The sequence below is a fragment of the Chenopodium quinoa genome, unplaced genomic scaffold (assembly GCF_001683475.1).
Source record: "Chenopodium quinoa cultivar QQ74 unplaced genomic scaffold, ASM168347v1, whole genome shotgun sequence".
Taxonomy (NCBI): Eukaryota; Viridiplantae; Streptophyta; class Magnoliopsida; order Caryophyllales; family Amaranthaceae; genus Chenopodium; species Chenopodium quinoa.
The window spans coordinates 501,683-519,850 of NW_018742720.1; the positions used below are offsets into that span (position 1 = coordinate 501,683).

At 35.8% G+C, this 18,168-nt stretch overlaps 3 protein-coding genes across 3 annotated transcripts; 2 read left to right on the forward strand and 1 right to left on the reverse strand.

Moving 5' to 3' along the window:
* Window positions 1-290: 290 nt before the first annotated feature.
* Window positions 291-6,221, forward strand: LOC110723044 (tRNAse Z TRZ4, mitochondrial-like). The gene is made up of 13 exons (XM_021902320.1): window positions 291-485; window positions 748-818; window positions 1,469-1,558; window positions 1,687-1,731; window positions 1,854-1,908; window positions 2,121-2,161; window positions 2,277-2,663; window positions 2,753-3,012; window positions 3,136-3,265; window positions 3,381-3,431; window positions 3,558-3,958; window positions 4,122-4,767; window positions 5,744-6,221. The coding sequence occupies exons 2-13, from the start codon at window positions 750-752 to the stop codon at window positions 6,038-6,040; spliced, it is 2,472 nt and encodes an 823-aa protein (XP_021758012.1). The 5' UTR covers window positions 291-485; window positions 748-749; the 3' UTR covers window positions 6,041-6,221.
* A 1,239-nt stretch (window positions 6,222-7,460) lies between these two features.
* Window positions 7,461-10,968, forward strand: LOC110722951 (importin subunit alpha-like). The gene is made up of 10 exons (XM_021902223.1): window positions 7,461-7,607; window positions 8,470-8,569; window positions 8,687-8,775; window positions 8,872-9,003; window positions 9,143-9,364; window positions 9,454-9,638; window positions 9,719-9,794; window positions 10,099-10,221; window positions 10,485-10,618; window positions 10,731-10,968. The coding sequence occupies exons 1-10, from the start codon at window positions 7,461-7,463 to the stop codon at window positions 10,966-10,968; spliced, it is 1,446 nt and encodes a 481-aa protein (XP_021757915.1).
* Window positions 10,969-11,396: 428 nt separating this feature from the next.
* Window positions 11,397-15,295, reverse strand: LOC110723045 (sirohydrochlorin ferrochelatase, chloroplastic-like). The gene is made up of 7 exons (XM_021902321.1): window positions 15,178-15,295; window positions 13,804-13,889; window positions 13,486-13,703; window positions 13,310-13,371; window positions 12,880-12,990; window positions 12,381-12,473; window positions 11,397-11,985 (listed from the first exon to the last, which is right to left on the reverse strand). The coding sequence occupies exons 2-7, from the start codon at window positions 13,848-13,850 to the stop codon at window positions 11,848-11,850; spliced, it is 669 nt and encodes a 222-aa protein (XP_021758013.1). The 5' UTR covers window positions 13,851-13,889; window positions 15,178-15,295; the 3' UTR covers window positions 11,397-11,847.
* Between the last annotated feature and the right edge of the window lie 2,873 nt (window positions 15,296-18,168).

Here is an 18,168-nt window from a genome sequence, read left to right on the forward strand (position 1 = left end):
ACATTAATGTTGATATAAAATAACTTGTTCATAACTTCTGTTGCGCAGTTACGCGTTGACAAAAACTCAACACACCCCACCCATATTATGCACAGCTCTAAAACAACAACATCAACAATCTAAAATAACTTGTTCATAACTTGTTTCACACTTGCATATTAGCTAGACTCAGACTCGACACACTCCCCACCCATATTCCTCAATGCTCTAAAACAACATCAATAATATAAAATAATTTGTTCATAACTTCTATCACGCACTTACGCAATGTAGCATAGACTCAACACACCCCCACCCATAGTCCGCTGCACGGACTCGGCACACTCTAGTGTGTAGTAAGAAATACCAAGCGAGGGGCTAACATTCGCGCCCAACATATAAACGTAGTAGCTTGACTTGGACTTAAAACATCCAAAAAGGCTTTCAGCTAACAAATTCCTCACCTTCAAACTTTTTCCAGAATTTGAATTCAATCAATCGCTAAGGTAAATAATCTTGCTTAACTCATTCAAATTCAATTTTGAATACTAATATTTCTATAAATTTCAGAAATTGTTGCGCATTCAATTTTAGGGCTTTTGATTCTAGTTGTAATGCATTCAATTAAGGTTTTTGCAATATTTAATAGTCTCCAATTAACAATATTGAATTTTTTATATGGGTAATGATTTATTTTTATGGTAATATAATGAATTCAACTTGATATTTGAATTTTTGTTCTTAATTTTATACTTTCGCAATTATCAGCAATGAAACGAAACAAGCAGATGAAAGTGTATCGTCAAGAAGAGTCCCAGTCCTCCAATGCCTATGTGCAGGTTATCTTTTCGCTCTCTATATACTGTGTAAAATTTATGTTCTTGTTGATATTTTCTTGTATTCAATAGTTTTACTATAAATTTGTGAACTTGTTCATAAAAACTATTAATTTAGCTGTTTGCTTTTTTTTAAAAAAATAAAATTAGTTGCTTATATGCTGGCATATTGTTCAATTGAAAACATTTTTTTGATTGTTAGGTTTAAGATATTGCTAAAACAATTTCTTAATACTATGTATTATCATAATTTTTTTAATTTCCCAACAAGCTTAGCATTATCCTTGTTTCAAGAAAGAGGATGGAGATAGATGACAGGTGATAAAAAGGGGAAAAAAAAAAAGGCCTATGTAATACGAGAGTGAATATAGGGTATGATTGCTAAATGAGGTATAAATTCTTAGTTGTTCCCGAGTAAAGGAAGAACAAAAACCTAGGTACAAGTGTACCTTGGAAATGATATAGATGCCGGGTAAATAAGGTATAAATGCAAGTTTTTACTTTGAGCTTATTGTGAAACATAAGTATTTAGAAAGTGAGTTTAATGCTAATCATAGAAATCTTGTTGATTCAGTTTCCATGTTTTAGTGGCTGGTTGAATGAATTGTTCTTTTTTTTGGTGACACGGTTTGGTTTCTGTTTTTCTGGAGCAGATTTTAGGAACTGGTATGGATACTCATGACACACTGCCTTCAATTCTGCTCTTCTTTGATAATTTTCGGATTATATTTAATGCTGGAGAGGTAAAGATAAAGCCTTGTATTGGTAGAAGATTTTGTTTGAAACACCCATTTCGATTATGAGATATAGTTGTTGCTCAATTAATACTTCTCGGAGCACGTATAAACACTCATGTCTAATCTCATTGTAGGGATTACAACGATTCTGTGCGGAGCATAAGATTAAGCTATCAAAGGTATATATAGGTGGATCAATTGCTGTAGTCTTTGAATGTTCATGAGTATTCTGTGGCTTCTTTTTTTTTTTTTTTTTCCATACTGAATTGCTGAGGATATTGTGTCTGTGATGCCTTTTCAGATAGATTATATATGTCTTTCTCGTGTTTGCTCAGAGACAGTTGGTGGACTTCCAGGTTTTTTTTCTTTTTGTGCCATACTTTTTTATTCATGTTTTTCTATTATATTATATGTTTGAAAACTATGCTTGCTCTATATAGAATGAATTGTTAAGGTAATTTTAATTAATATGAGAGTAAATGAGGAGAGAAGCTTCACATTTATTTTGTTCTCTTGAGTGTAGTCTTTGTTTTATGGTTCTTCTAAAGATCAATGACTTCTTGGACAGGGCTGCTTCTAACTTTGGCTGGCATTGGAGAAGGACATTCTGTAAGTATTGGCTTGAGTCATGATGCCAACTTTGCTGTCCCTTTGACTTGCAAACTGTATAATGAGCTATTATGTGAGTTTATTCTATATGCTGTGCTGAGGTTTTGACTGCTAGGTCAAGCTACGGGGTCCATCAAATCTCAAACCATTGGTTCATGCACTCAAGTCCTTCATTCCACATGCTTCTATCTGTGCGGACAGGTTTGGAGTCAATCTGTCTTCAGATGCTCAATCTCCTACTGCTTCAAGCCTGCCTGAAGGTCCTTTCTTTGTTTGTGGAAGTGCAGCTGTCAAAGTTTCAGCAGTTCTCTTACAACCATGTACTTCTGAAGATTCCTCCCTAAAACCTAGTGATGTGTCTGTTGTCTACATCTGTGAGTTGGCCGAAATTAAAGGGAAGTTCCACAATGAGAAAGCTGAAGCCCTTGGTCTAAACCCTGGACCCAAGCGCAGAGAACTTAAAAACGGGAAATCTGTCAAGTCAGATCGCTTAGATATCATGGTGACTTTTTATATGAGAATTTCTAGGAAACAGATTTTCATTATGGAACTTTTTGTATATTCTGTTTATATATGCTACCTTGCTTTTAGGTTCACCCCAGTGATGTGATAGACCCTTCAATCCAAGGCCCTGTTGTACTCATAGTTGACTGCCCAACTGAATCTCATGCAGGAAAGCTATTTATCAGCCAATCTCTTGGTAAATACTATGCAAATCATTCAGGTGAAACACTTGAAACTGTGAATTGTGTAGTCCATCTTACTCCTGCTTCTGTTGTACAAACTATAAATTATCAGAACTGGATGAAGAATTTTGGCTCAGTACAACATGTTATGGCTGGATATTCAATGTGAGTTGCTTCAATCCTTCATTTGTAGTTGAGCAATCTTCCTCCCTTCCTTGTATTACATCTTTCTTCATTTCTATGTTTAAGTTATTGGATGTATGCTGATTGAGACCATGGTATGTGCAGGAAGAACATGAATATACCGATTCTAAAATCTAGTGCTAGGATCACAAACCAGCTAAGTTACCTGTGTCCTCAGTTTTTCCCAGCTCCTGCCTTACAGTCTCATGAGCATCAAAATGCTGAAATGGGCATGGTTGGTTTCTCTGAAGTTTACTTTAGTATCCGTTGTCTCAACTTCCCATAATATAAAGTAGTTTATAGAGAATGTTGAAAATGGAAACTGAGAAATTTCTCATTTACCTTTGCAGGAGCCTATTAAATGGATCTGTGACAGTGTATTAGCAGAAAATCTTCTCAAGGTGCTTAAAATCTTGTTTTCCTCTCTTTTCTGGCTTGTCTAGAGTGCTTTTCTGGGTATTTATCCTTTTTTTTAACCTCTCTGGAATTCCACAATCTGACTTTTATTTTTTTTGGTTACCAAACAGTTCACTTTACTTCCTCACTCTCAACTAGGCTTGGATAAATCAAATGTTCCGAATTTGATACCCTCTTCACAAGTCATTAGTGATTTACTGCTGGAGAGTCCAGAAATTGTAGAAGCTGCCCGGCAAATCAGCCAGTTCTGGTGTGAGCCCATAGTCGTGGCCAAAAGGGATCCCACTAAAGATAGAGAAGGATTGATAGGAGATCCTTCATTGGATCAAAGTCCTCTTCCTGGTTGTTTAGAGAATATAAGGAGAGATGATGCAGAAATTGTGCTGCTAGGAACATGCTCTTCCCAGCCATCTAAATATCGCAATGTTAGCTCTATCTTTGTTAATCTTTTCGCCAAAGGTAACTTGCTCTTAGATTGTGGTGAAGGAACACTGGCTCAACTGAAAAGAAGGTGATCTGCTTTATATTTTTTGAGGAAAGTGTGTATTTTTTATTTTTTTGGTGGGGAAGGGGGGGGGGGGGACAGTAGTATATTTCCAAGCTAGTGCATTGTATTACTGTATAGGGTTTTCTTCAGTACTGTTATTGAGTTGTTGTGTCGTTACTGTCTACAGATATGGCGTGGATGGTGCTGCTGATGCTGTAAAAAACATAAGATGCATTTGGATTTCACATATCCATGCTGATCATCATGCTGGTTTGGTGAGGATACTTGCTCTGCGACGTGATTTGTTGAAGGGAACCCCTCATGAACCATTACATGTCATTGGGCCCAAGTACCTTGAATCATTCCTGAATAAATACAAAGATCTGGAAGATATAGATATGCAGTTCCTTGACTGCAGAAGCACCTCTGAAGCCTCATGGAACACGTTCGAGCGTGGTCCTGTGTTGACAAATTGCCAAACTTTTTCATCTGATTGCACGAAAGATGAGCATGTGAACGATGAAAATGAGGAGGGTGGATGTTTGCAGAGGTGCTCTAAGAGACAGAAAACAAATATTTATGTGGATAATTGTGTAGATTATGGTTTACAAAAGAGCTTGAGTGAAGTTTTGAAAGAAATGGGGCTGGAAAGATTGATAAGTTTTCCTGTTGTGCATTGTCCTGAGTCATTTGGTGTTATATTGAAAGCAAGGGAAAGAGTCAACAATGATGGAGCTTTGATTCCAGGGTGGAAGGTTGTCTACTCTGGTGATACTAGGCCATGCACTGAAGTAATACAGGCAGCTGAAGCAGCGACTCTTCTTATACACGAGGTATGTATGCTCCCTTGATTTATAAATGAGTATACAGAAAAAAGTGGCCGAGTGCATGTCCATTTGTCAGGAAATTTTTTCTAACCCCTTAATAGAATTGCTCCCCTTTTCCCTGGATCCTTATAGTCTAAAGTGTTTGCCTTACTCTTATTTAGAATAGGAAAAAATTAATCGAGATTGGGAATTAATTTGGTAGCCCTTGCTATCAGGCAGACAGCTTTGTGCAAGCATGCTTGATGCTTATGTTTTGTTTGGCTTTTAATTGGTTTGATTTTGTTCAGTTTGATATTGAATAAGTGTGCACTAATGCCACTGTTGGATGTTGTCAAAAGTGTACCTAAATTTGTTCAAAGAATGTGTGAAACTAGGTGAATATCACAGTCAATTTTAGGCTCCTTTTCCATCTTGATTGATTTTGAGGTGAGAAATTTTTGGGGGTGGAACGAAAATGGAGATCACGAGGTTCATTACAGGAATAAGAGAGATTGAATTATAAGAAAGTGGATATCTTTGAGTTCCATTTCATGGGTCTTGGTGAGGAGAAAGGCAGGGGTGGTAGGCTGGTAGCATAGGGAAGGGAAAGGCAAAATGAGGGTTGAGATTTGAGAGAATGATGTATTCATGGCAGAAGATTTGAACTTTATGAGTTGAGGAAAAGAGAGAGAGTGGATAATTTTAACGTGTCATGAGTGAGCTAAGTTAAAAAGGAAAGGAAAATGTGGAACAAAGGACCGAAAAGTGTACTTGTGTGCCATTTGACGGAAATATATTCTTAAAAGGTGCTTTCTTGCAGTTCTATACAAAGAGGTAGTGGGTTCAATCTTTGAAGACTTTGTGCTTGAGTGTGTGTTTTTTCTGTAACAACTAACAATATAAATGTCCCATTTGTTCAAATTCTCCTAATGATGAGTGTATTGTTTTTTTTATTTTTTATTTAAATAGAGTATAATCTGATAGCTGAACTTCATTGTTGCAGGCGACTTTTGAAGATGACCTTGTGGAGGAGGCAATAGCCCGAAATCACAGCACCTCTAAAGAAGCCATGGAGGTGGGGAGCTCTGCTGGTGTATATCGCATCATTCTTACACACTTCAGCCAACGGTATCCTAAAATTCCTTCAATTAGCAGTGAGATCAACTTGGAAAAAGCTAGCATTGCTTTTGATCTCATGAGTGTAAACTTGGCGGACTTGCCTATACTCCCTCGCATTCTTCCATATTTAAAATTACTGTTTAAAGATGATATTACTCAAACATTAGAATGTGATGTATAGTTGGTTGCAAATTAGTTTCATGATCTTATTTTGGAGAGGTTAATGTACTATGTACAATGTACTTAGTACGTAGTATGATTCAACTAACTAGTAATAGGGCAAGTAAGGGTGTCGAGGAAGAACAATGACGTTGTATTCTCATTCTTGAAATAAAAGGGGGTATTGATGAAAATTGTTGAAATAAAATTGTAAGTAAAGCTTTTGTAAGTAATTGATGCAAAATTTCACTCGCTTTATACTACAAAGTACTCTGTAATATTGAAATTTTGAAACATATGCAATTAATCACTTAAAACAAGATAAAATTTTGATATATTTCGTATGATATAATCATACAGAATACACAAACATAATGACTAGTAATATTTAAAAAGCTAAAAATACAACAAAACCTTTAACACTTTTAATATGCGTGGGCTGCAAATAAATAAACATTTTGTTTCGTATAAAACAAATGTCATGAGCAACTTAAGATCCCATGAATACATGATATTGTTTTGATATATATATAACGTACTACATATAATGGTGAAATTCAGGGCCGGCCCAAAGGGGTAGGTCTCAAGTGCGACCGTCTAGGGTCCATGCCGAAAAGGTGCACAAATTTTAAAAAAAAAAAAACAATTTGCATAGCTGTAGAATTTTACTCTGTAGTTTTTACTCATTAAAAAAAAAAAACTACTTTTTAAAAAGATAATTATTGCATTTAGTTAGCAATTAACATTAAATTACTTAGATGTCAATTAGGTGGAGTCGTGGAGATAACAATGCAAAATAACCTCTTCACTTCTTCTAATCTTTTTGGTTTCTATGAGTATCTGCTTCAAAATATTAATCTTTTCAATTACACCATTTCATATTTATTCAATTACCGAAATATTATGCAAATTTATTACTCCAGTTGTGTATAGAGACTTACTATTCAAATAATATAAGCTATTTTCACTGTTTTATATTTAAAACTATTGCGTGTAAAAAAAATTATTTATGTAAGGGACCCTTTTCTTACATTATGCCTAAGGCCCATAAATTTCTAGGAACGGAGTTGTTGAAATTAATGATCAAAGTGTCTAAACATTGAGCGACTCAAACTTCTATCAAACCATAATAAAAAAACATTCAGAATACACAAAAATAATGACTAGTAATATTAAAGGTATTTTGTGAAATACAACGTAACTAATATATATACTTGTACATTTTATGGAAGGGTATTGTCTAACAAAGAAATAAATAAAAATGTAAAAACACCCTGAAAAAAACCCATTTTTGTGTCCTAACAAAAACTATTTACTCATATTACACTGTAGAATACTACAAAAACCCTCATATTACTAGTCATTTGGCATTTGAAGAAGAAAAAGGAAGGGTTTTTTTTGTTGAGTCAAGAAAAATGAGGCCATTTGTAATGATCTCGAACATGAAAGCACGTAACATTGAAGATTTAGAAAAGAAAAGAAAATCAATCAGAGCTTGCATACTCCACGTAAAGAGGTATGCCAAGTATTTCTTTGTGGTACATGATCTGCAGACTGCCATTGGTAACCCTCAAAAGATTCAAACCATTGTATGTTTCTTTCCCATTTATCGTTTTTTCAGCTTTATTTTCTAGTAAATTAATAAAGTTTCAATCTTTATGATACTTATTAAGCTAAGGTTCGATCCCTAGTTGATAAAAAAAGAAAAAAATCTTACTTGGATGTTGTGGGTAATAATGTAATAATACTGGAAAACACAAAAAATATTGTATTTTTTTTTTCAAGATTTACGTAATTTTACATTATTTTTAGCGTCCCATTTTATCTAAAGAATCCAAAAGATTGCATTTTTTTTTTTTTTGATAAATATATATCTAGCTTATTACATGTAGTAGTGTATTTGCTTAATATTGACACAATTTTGGTAGTAAATGGGGAAAGTTCGTTTGTATTTGTAAGATATTGTGGCAGATTTTGGTTAGTCTGAAGTGTGTTAAATGTTTGATAAAAACCTAGATAAATGAAATGAGTGGGTAATCTTACAAATGTTTGTATTTTTTCCATTAAATTACTTGAGTTTGCTACTAAATGATCGAGTAAATGATGATCAAAATTATTACTAGCACCAAGTTAGCTAGATCTGGTTGATCTGACCCATTTTTAGTTTTCAGGCACGTTTAGTTTACTTTGTACATCTTAACCTAATATAAAGTCGTAAACCAAACCAAACCATTTTGGGTCGGGTTTCAATTCAAGGTCCAGTCTTATATAATTCTAGACTTCGAATACATATAATGATATGAGATAGTCGGAATGTACTCCCTCCGTTCTGTGAGAGAAGTAGGAATCTAACTAAAGGACGGAGGGGGTATCAAATTTTTAATTAAATTCTGGCTTCACTATCAGCTTCTGAATGTAATGTAATCTAGTAGTATTTACATACTTTGGCAGGTTGACAGTGTACCTATCATAGCTCATGACATTTCGAGTGGGGATTTTATGTTGCAATTTGCAGCAGTTCATAAGATGGAGTTCATCATGGTGCAACTAAGTATGAAATATATATGCATGGACCGTTCTATTGTATTGTGAATCATTGTCTTACAATCCTACATTACTTGCTTGATTAATTTGCTGTAAACTGATGTTTTCGAGTTTTATTTTTCAGAGGATCATGCTGCAACACAAGCCTTAGTTCAGCGTGGCATAGTCCCTCATTTGCTGCGGTTTCTTGGAACTTGTCCAGGCTATGTTCAAGTTGATTAACACTCTAGAAGACTAATAATTTTAAACTTTAGCTAATTAATCCGTTTATATTGAAGTATAAATGATGTTTATTGCCTTATTTTCTAGATTACTGTGGTAGAAGTTCTTTACAAACTGATAAATGAGTCTCCTGAGCAAGCTCAAGAAATTATCGATCATGGTGGTGCTCCTATAATTGTTGGACTATTACATTCTCGCTATATTACAGTGAAAGTCAGGGTAATCACACTTCATTATTGATCAATTGGAATTGTGAAAACTTAAATAATGAAAACTAATTGTTATGTACATAATTCAACTTTGTCATTTGAAGATTGTTATGTTAGCTGAACTTGATCATTCTTCTGTTGGACAATAGGCACTGGGAGCTATGGCATGTGCCCAGGACCTCCCACCACAGTACAGGGACGCGCTTCTTAAGCATGGCGCTGCCACAGAGTTAACAGTCTTGCTTGAACCACTAGTTGAACTACCTATGCTTACTGTATCCCAAGGCTCTGAAGAAGCAACATTGTTGTACAGAGGAGTTCAATCTTTGCCAGGTTTATGCTCAGGAGATCCATTACCGGAAGTCCATCTGGTAAAAGAGAGTAAACTCTTGGAATCTAGGAGTATGTTTCAAGCTTTTGTAATTTTGTCAAGTTATATACACTGGAATTCTTATTGCAGGTGGAAATTCTGGTTCCAAGTCTTCGAAGATTACTACTACTTCACATTCCAATTGGAATATATACTGAGATTATTACTGATGCTTGCGTTACCCTGTACTACATTTTGGAAAATCTGATGATAGCTAACCGACTTCAGGATTATGTGAATGCAGAGTTATGTGAGAGTCTATTGTTGCTCATGCAGTAAGTTACCTTCATAGTATGTCCTACATGATTTTGAATCTTAGCTTGTATTAACCATTGCATCTGCCTTGTATTTGAAGAGGAACAAGCGAAGAACTTGATGAGGCTATTCATCTAATTTTCCGGAATCTGATATCCAGTCAAGCTCTTTTTCAGGTACCCCCGGCCCTCATCCATAGCTTTCATGTTCAAGGTAACAGAATTGTATGCTACTTCAAGGGGTGATTTGTGAGCTCAGATTGCACCTACTACAATCGAGGCTAACAGGCTCAGAAATGCCATGCTCTCCTCGGTTCATTATTCAACTAGTGCTTGTGCCTGAGTCACAAGCTCTAAGTAGAATATAAATCTTCATGGTTTCATGCTATGATATTCCTGTTTCTAATCTTAACTGTTTTCTTTTGGCTCTTGCATATTGTCCTAACAATGACTTCCCCTGACTACATGTTTCATAATCTAGGTTCTAATGGACAAAGACTTACTTCAAGCACTTAACCAAAACCTCTATGATGAGCCCGTGTATCAAGCAAAATCTTGCAAGACAATCTTCGCTATAATATACTACAGACGGGTCAGTGTACAGGTACATCATCTATATGGAGTACTTTTTCTTATATTTGGTGCATATTTGTACTCTTGTTTCGTGCTATACTTTTCTTGAAGCTGCAAACTTCCCCTACAGAAACCTTCCCTGCAAAATATTGAGTATCGAAGCTGCAAATAAACTTCACTTACTATTTATGTTCCAAATGACCTCCTTCAGGCTAAAATCCTAGTCCCAATATTTTCTTGATTGTTTGGCCAATAATTCAAACACATGGAATTACAATTTTGAACTGTAAACAGGCAATTCTTGATGAACATATAATCCATCGGCTTCTTGAAATAATACAAGATGGATTTGGAGATGTCGAAGTAAAAGAGTTGGCTGTCTCCATTCTTGCACAAGCAGTTAGGCATGGAACTGTTGAAGATATTAAGTATGCAATGTTCTTCCATATTTTACAATACTAACTCTCCCTATCTTGTTGTGATTCTTGCATCATGTTATCTCTATCTTATCGACGTGCACTCACAATGTTTATTTTCCAGCTTGTTGGTGGACCTAGGTTGCATCCAGCCTCTCTGTGAGTACCTTAACAACATCGTGACACGGGCATACTGCATTATAGGACTGAGGAAGATCATACAGAAGGGCAATGAGCAGAGAATTCGTAATGCAAATATTTATGCTGGGATAGTCGGTGAAGTTGGAGGCGATACAATCAGGGCCCTGCAGAATGATGGACACCTTGGTTCGATAGCTCGATGGATAATGATGCATATTTGACTACATGGGCAAATGAGTCTAAAGCTCAAATTGTTTCCTTTGTTTTGTTTTGCACCAAATTGCTCTTAGACCTTTTTGTTTAACAATATGATCAGTAGGAGATTTATAATTCTCTGAGTTCAGTTTTGTAAAAACCTACTGTTTTGACTCTTGAAAAGTTAAGTGCATATAGATGCACAACTTTGACCATCCGTATCAAGAGCTATTGCAATTTCCTTATACTCCATCCGTATGACCGTATTGCAATTTTCGTATATTTTCTACATTTGGTTTTTAGATATTTGCTACATAATAATGATTTATAATTAAAATTTTGTACTCCATATGTTACATTTTAAGATCTAGATAAGAGGTAAAAATTTCAATTCACAACTAATATAAGTTCATATAAACACCAACAATTATATGAAATCAACATGGATTTAATGAGTGCATAAAAATGAAGCATTCAAAATTTTCTATATTGACAGGTTAAGCCTATACAATTCGCAATCAAGAATTCAAAACTGAAGTTGATGATGAAGTTTGAAGTTTGAACACTTATGAATTGCTACAACTACAGCCTTGCTACGAGCCTATGAGTACATCTTTAGAAATGTGCTAATGTTTCATCAATCAGCCTTATGCACTAGGTTTACCATTGCCATGATGATGTTGCAATACAAAACTCACTTATCATGTGGTCCACTCAAATAAATTTTCAGACTGATGAGAAATCAAGCTACTTCATTTACTTATTCAGAACACACGGCGTACAGTCGAGTCATTCTCATGAAGTGATCTATATTCAGCATAACAATGCGCATGAAGCTTCCACATTGGATAGTCTAAGGACATTATCTTGACCTATAGAAGCGTGTGGTGGATTAGCTCACTACATCAGCTAGAAGGCTGCACGTCAATTTCAGAGTCCTGCACTTTAAACTTACACCTGCCTGTTCCAGCACAGACTGCACATTCCTCCGCTTCTCCAGCTACATGGCTTAAGCAATAGTTAATTCTGTCCTTCACGACATCCTGCGAGATCAAATTGCATACAATCAATAAATTATGCCTGAAATGTATCAACTTCGAATAACTGAATTCAGCATGATGATCCCAAGGTGTCAGTTCTAGATATTACTTAGATAGCAAACAAATGCATCCAGCAATACAACAATAAAGAGCAAGGATATGGGAAAACTAATGATAAATCATTGCATATTTTTTAAAAGATGGTATCAAGAAAGTCACAAATCTCTTCAGATCAGTGCACCATCGGAATAGGGGTGAGGTAGGAAGGGTGTCAACGGGTAAAGTTATAATGAAAAACATACTATAAACAAGTCTAACTACCATTTGACTTTCACCACTTGAAATGTACGAAGTACAAACATTCATGTAGAAATGATAAGAGGGGATTAAGGTAATACCACAAGCAACTCATGCAAACCCAATGGTGCAGTGACAAGATAGTTGATACCAGGATGCTCCAGAGCAGCAGCATCTGCAAGGTTTGGGATATCCTATACAACAGACAAATAAATTTACTTCAACTGTTGTCAGATTCGTATACAGGGGAAAAAAAAAAGAAAAAAAAAAAAAAAAAAAAAAAAAAAAAGGTTGACCATCCACCTCCCTAAACAGCAAGTGACCATCCTCACCTGGATATCTAATTTCATATAAAGAGATAGGATAAGAAACATTCTTGTATGAGTGATTATAATAAATATAGGGGTTACATATTAAAGCACACAAGGTTAAATTCTAAGGCCCTAGATTCAATTCTGAAATTTAAAAGTCCAAAGCAGCAGCATGCAGACACTATATGGTCACAATAGAACCTAGGCAAGAAGGGGGTCATCCCCAGTCCCCCATTGTCTTATGTACAAAAACAGAGGGATCAAAACTGTAAAATGAAAACTTTCTTACCTGATGCCAATGCCTTCCAGGAAATAAGAAGAATGGGCTAATGATAACACGATTTGCCCCTTGCTGGACACATGAACTGAAAGCATCTTTTATGGACGGTTCTGCCAATTCCTAAGCAATAAGGTGACAAGTAATGTAAGGACATGTTCAGAACTCTGAAAAGTCAAGAGACTAGTTCAACATGAAACAGCAAAATAAACAGCACTAGAAAAAAAAATTACATTGCATGCCAAAGATGATTTATTACATGTTCCAATCCAAAATGTACATAATTTGGTGTCTTTCTAGTTTGGATGAGTGCTTAATACACTCGTTACACTTCCTCAACACAAAGGAAAGGCGATAGAACGCTGGCTTCCAGAGCAACTCAGAAATTTCATATCCAACTCGAAACATTGCATGACAGCATGATACAAAACAAGGTAATTACCATATGTGCAGGCTCAACAATAGGATATCCAGTTTTGTTTTTAAACATCAGCACAAATTCATCTGCAGTACACAAGTAAGCACATTGTTACATAATGAAAATTTTCCACAACTAGCTACCCAACCTCCCCCCAAAAAAACATTGACGAGACATCAAACAACTCTAAATGGCCTTACTCAGTAATAGATTGGACTCTTTTCGACGAGATCCATGATCCACAATAATCACACCATCTTTCTGACCAACACCAGAGGCACCTACTTGCCGGATATTTTGATCCATAGCAACGCATAAACGTGGTGACAGGCTCTTATGCTGAGTGAATTGTGGTGGTTTGAAAAAGCTAGGTCCAGTTTCTATCCTTCTTCCTTTGGTGGTAGTTAAAGATGCCGGACTGACCGCATTACAGAAGATAACAGGACAATGAGAGAAGTGATAATAGTTTGAAAAGAAAAGGAAGGATGGCTAGATAACAGAGTCTTGATGTTAAATACCTTTGGAGTTGAACCCACTGATTACAAGACAAGAATTTTAATGACATTTGAGCTGTTGTTAATCCTGCTTATCATCTATTCATCAGCTGAAAAGAGAAACAGGGATAAATTAAATCTAGATATCCTTACAAAGGATGAAAAATCACTATTTACTAGCCAACATAAGAAATTCAGGACAGGTTCAACAGAAATTGATTTCACAACGAATTCCACTCTGACCCCACAGCCCTTCCACCAACCCATGTAAACTTTGACTACAGGAAGGGGTAATTCATGACTTAAATGAAATACATCTGAAAACACCAAGGCCAAGCACCCATTATACTCCAAAATAAAAACTTCCAAAGGAGAAAAATAAGAACGGATTAAGCATAAACAAAACAAAAATAAGAATAAGAAGAAGAATATGATAAAGTAAAATGTAGCAGGCTAGCAGCATTTGCTCCAATGAATTTCTCCTCTGCAGGTAAGAGATCAGAACTCAATTCAACCAAATAATCCCTCCATCCTTCATGGTATACACCACCTTTTTAGGATGTCCGGCATTTACCCAAAAGAATGCTCCATTCTATCTATGGTCATGTAATCCAAATACATTACTCTCTCCTTAAGATACATAAGATCCCGCAATTCAAATTTTCCATTCACTCCACGCAATTCACTATAAAACATCATGATAAACTCTCGTAAAGCAATCTTTAATGGACGAAGGGAGTATACAGTCCAATAGTCCATCCATCAAAAATGACATTACTACAATTCTCTTCACCCCAGCCCCAAATCATGATCCTAAATTCCTAATAGCACTAATACCCTCTAGCTCACATCTGTCCACCTCCGAAGCTTTTACCCGTCAATCAATAAAGCCTTCCCCTCTTTACGAGCTCGAAACACTAATAAGATTACATTCTTCTAGAATCTCACCCGAAGGCAGAAATATACAGAAATGCTCATCGATGAATTTCCCAATTCCTAAATACTTGCAACATTTCAACAGACGAATTTCAAAAAGGGAATCCTAGTGCACCTATCTCAACTCTCAACTAAAGAATTACAGCTCAGATTTCAGGAAACTAGTATTATCCCTTCAATCTTCATCATATAATTACCATGTACTAAGTAAATTTGTTCTCTTTGATGATTAGTTTACCAAACTAAATCCTACACAGTTTCAAAAAGTCATATAATCTGCAAATTTTCTGGGGTTTAGGAATTCTAATATGAACATGTTCTAATTAAAAAACAAGGGAATTCTGCAGCTTAATTAAATTAAAGAATTGCACTTTAATAATCAAAATAGCAAAAAAGAATGCGCTAAAGAAATGAAAAATAGAATTAAAGAAGAAATTGAAAATTGGGAATTGAATAACTGACCTTGATAAGCTTGCAATTGGATTTGTTAAGTTTCTTTGATTGTTGAAGGAAGAGGTGAATGATTTATTGGCGTCAGATTTTAGCATGAAGTGGAAGTCTAAAGAGAGAATTTTTGTGATTCCTCACAACCTCAATCGGCCCAACACCACAAATAGGGATAATTATGGGTCAATAATTCTTGGGTTGGGTTGGGTTGGGTCTAAGTCTAGGTCCAACAACTTCAATCCTAAATCCGACACATATGTTTACCAACAAAGTTTTGTCATAAGAATTAAGTTTGAGGGTTTGTGTACGATAGATCATACTTTAAATCCCTACTTTGTTGGTAATTTTTGTGTCTTGGTTCATTTGCATAAAAAAAAATAAATTAAAATAAATAACGACAAACTAAATGATTTGTTAATGATGCTGAAATGGAGTTATGGAGGACGACAACTTGACAAGATGGATTTTTTTTATTTTTTTTTTGTGACAAAAAGATGGAAGTTAGACTTTCATTAAAAATATAAAGAAATATTTTTTGACTTATTTAATACGTTTATAAGCTTATATAACTACTTGAATCTTACGCATCTACTTAACTACATATGTTGTACATAGTAGGTTAGTAGCTTGTATTCCATAAGAGTTGCAACATTTTAAAGTTTGAAAAAAGGCAAAAAAAAAAAAAAAAAAAAAAAAAAAAAAAAAAAAAAAACATTTCATCCTTCATTCAATAATTGTGCTAACTTTGTTAAATCGTTATATATACATACAAAAAACTAAACATGGGCAACGGGCCGTGCCTGGCCGTGCCGCGGTGGGGGCCGTATCGTGCCTGAAATTGGCACACCCCAGTCCACGGCACGGCCCACGTGCCTTGCGGGTCGTGTCCTGCCGGGCCGCGGGCCAAATCGTGCCACCTTTTTTTTTTTAATAAATGAAAAAAAAAACGAAATAAACGATATATATTTTTTAGTACAACTTAATATATGTGATTAATTTATGTTTATGTTTATGTTAATATAATTTGTTTACATTTTTTGAACAACTTTATTTTAATTTAGGTTATATAAATTATTTATCTAATTAATAATTATGTTTAAGTTTATATAAACAAATAAAAACAATTTTATTAATTTAGCAAAAAACAACAATACATATAATAAAAAAAATACGTTTGCGATAATCCGAAAACACAAAAAATTGAAGAATAACTTATTTTATTATATGACGGTAGTCGGTACGAATGTACGATAATTTAATAATACAAAATAATTAATGATAATTAAAAATCGTACAATAATGATAATTAATAATACGTGTCGGGTCGTGCCGTGCCGTGCCCGGCCGTGCCTCGTGCTGTGCCGGCGGGCCGGCCCACGTGTCGGCCACCGTGCCGCCCGCCGTGCTACGTGCCGTGCCCGTGCCGATTTCCAAAAAAGTGTTCACGGCACGGCCCACGACCCACTGGTGGGCCGCCGTGTCGTGCCGGGCCCGTGCCGCCCGCATGCCGGCACGGCCCGTGCCCATGTTTGAAAAAACTAAGGCAATAATACGTACCAATAAAAATAATAAAAACAATACTCCGTATACAACATGGAATGTAATTTGTTATGAACCCATTTAGACTCACTGGATATGGACCTAACCGACCTAGATTCAATCCATTGTCATTTGAATTTCTATTCCCAATGGCCCCATATATAATGGTTTTTTTTTTTTTTTTTTTTTGACAAAGACCATATATAATGGTTACTCTTTGCCTAGGTATTCAACAAATTTTGGCATTCAACATCTTAGAGCTTTGTTAGATGTAATATCCACTGCCTATACTAATTTGTTGATATTAGTGTTTAGCAAGACACCATAGGACATGGGAACATGGTTACATTTGTGTATAATCAGGCAAATCTCCCATGTACACACCGTTCCTAGTTTTTAAAATCCCCTGAATACTCGGTGTACTAGTCTTTAGTGTACACTCAATTGCCAATGCATGGAGTCCCCTGTGTACTTTCTAACCCCCAATGTTGATAAAGAACACTCTCATTGAACTAGTCCCCAATGTATTATTCTACGCACACCAGCACACCACTACCCTAGCAATCTTTGTACACGCTCCATCATTCACGTATTAGTCCTTTGTGCACATTTCTTCACCAGCATAGAAGTTTCGGTCGTACAAGCATTAAGAAAGCATTAGTCATAATGAGCATGCCACTGCAAAGGGCTTATTGGGCCTCATATCAATGAACAAATACATCAATAATCATCACGAACTGGACTAGTATAAAAGTCAGAGGTATATTATCAGTAATCCAGATCATTGAAATCTGACTGAGTAGCCTACTAATGGATCTGCAGCATAAGTGTCATTCACCAAGGAATGCAGTTCTGGCACTAACAAGTGCTATGGTTGTTGAATTTCCATCGTGGCGATCGTGCTATATGCTTATTCAGCCTATATATAGCTAAGACTATTTACACACCACATATTATGGGTAGCAACATCAGTCCTTTCTGTGCAATTCAGAAGCTGGGGTACCCTGTGCCTGGACCCCTGTTTCGAATAGAATTGACACGGTCTCATAACGAAGGACTCATCATAACTTTACAGAATTGCTCATACCCACAAAAAATTCTCTTTTTCTTCAAGCAAGAAACATAGAGCTATAAAAGTAACAAGATACTGAAGTCTACTTTCCAGTAAGGCAGTAATGCATCAATCATGAGAGTGAGGGATAGCTCAAGTGGTTAGAGCTTCCCTCTTGATTCCAGGAGATCCTGGGATCGATCCTCACCCCCGCCCTTGTGGCTCTCTAAACACCAAAAAAAAAAAGTAATGCATCAATCAGAAAAATTGTGTACACAGAATTTAATAGCAGGTGCACATCATATGCAAGACCAATCAAATATCGACATTAAGAAACAGAAAAGTTGAGGCTCCGTTTAAAACTTCATTGAGATGATGCCCAAAATGTTAGAAAAAATGATTATATACCCCATATG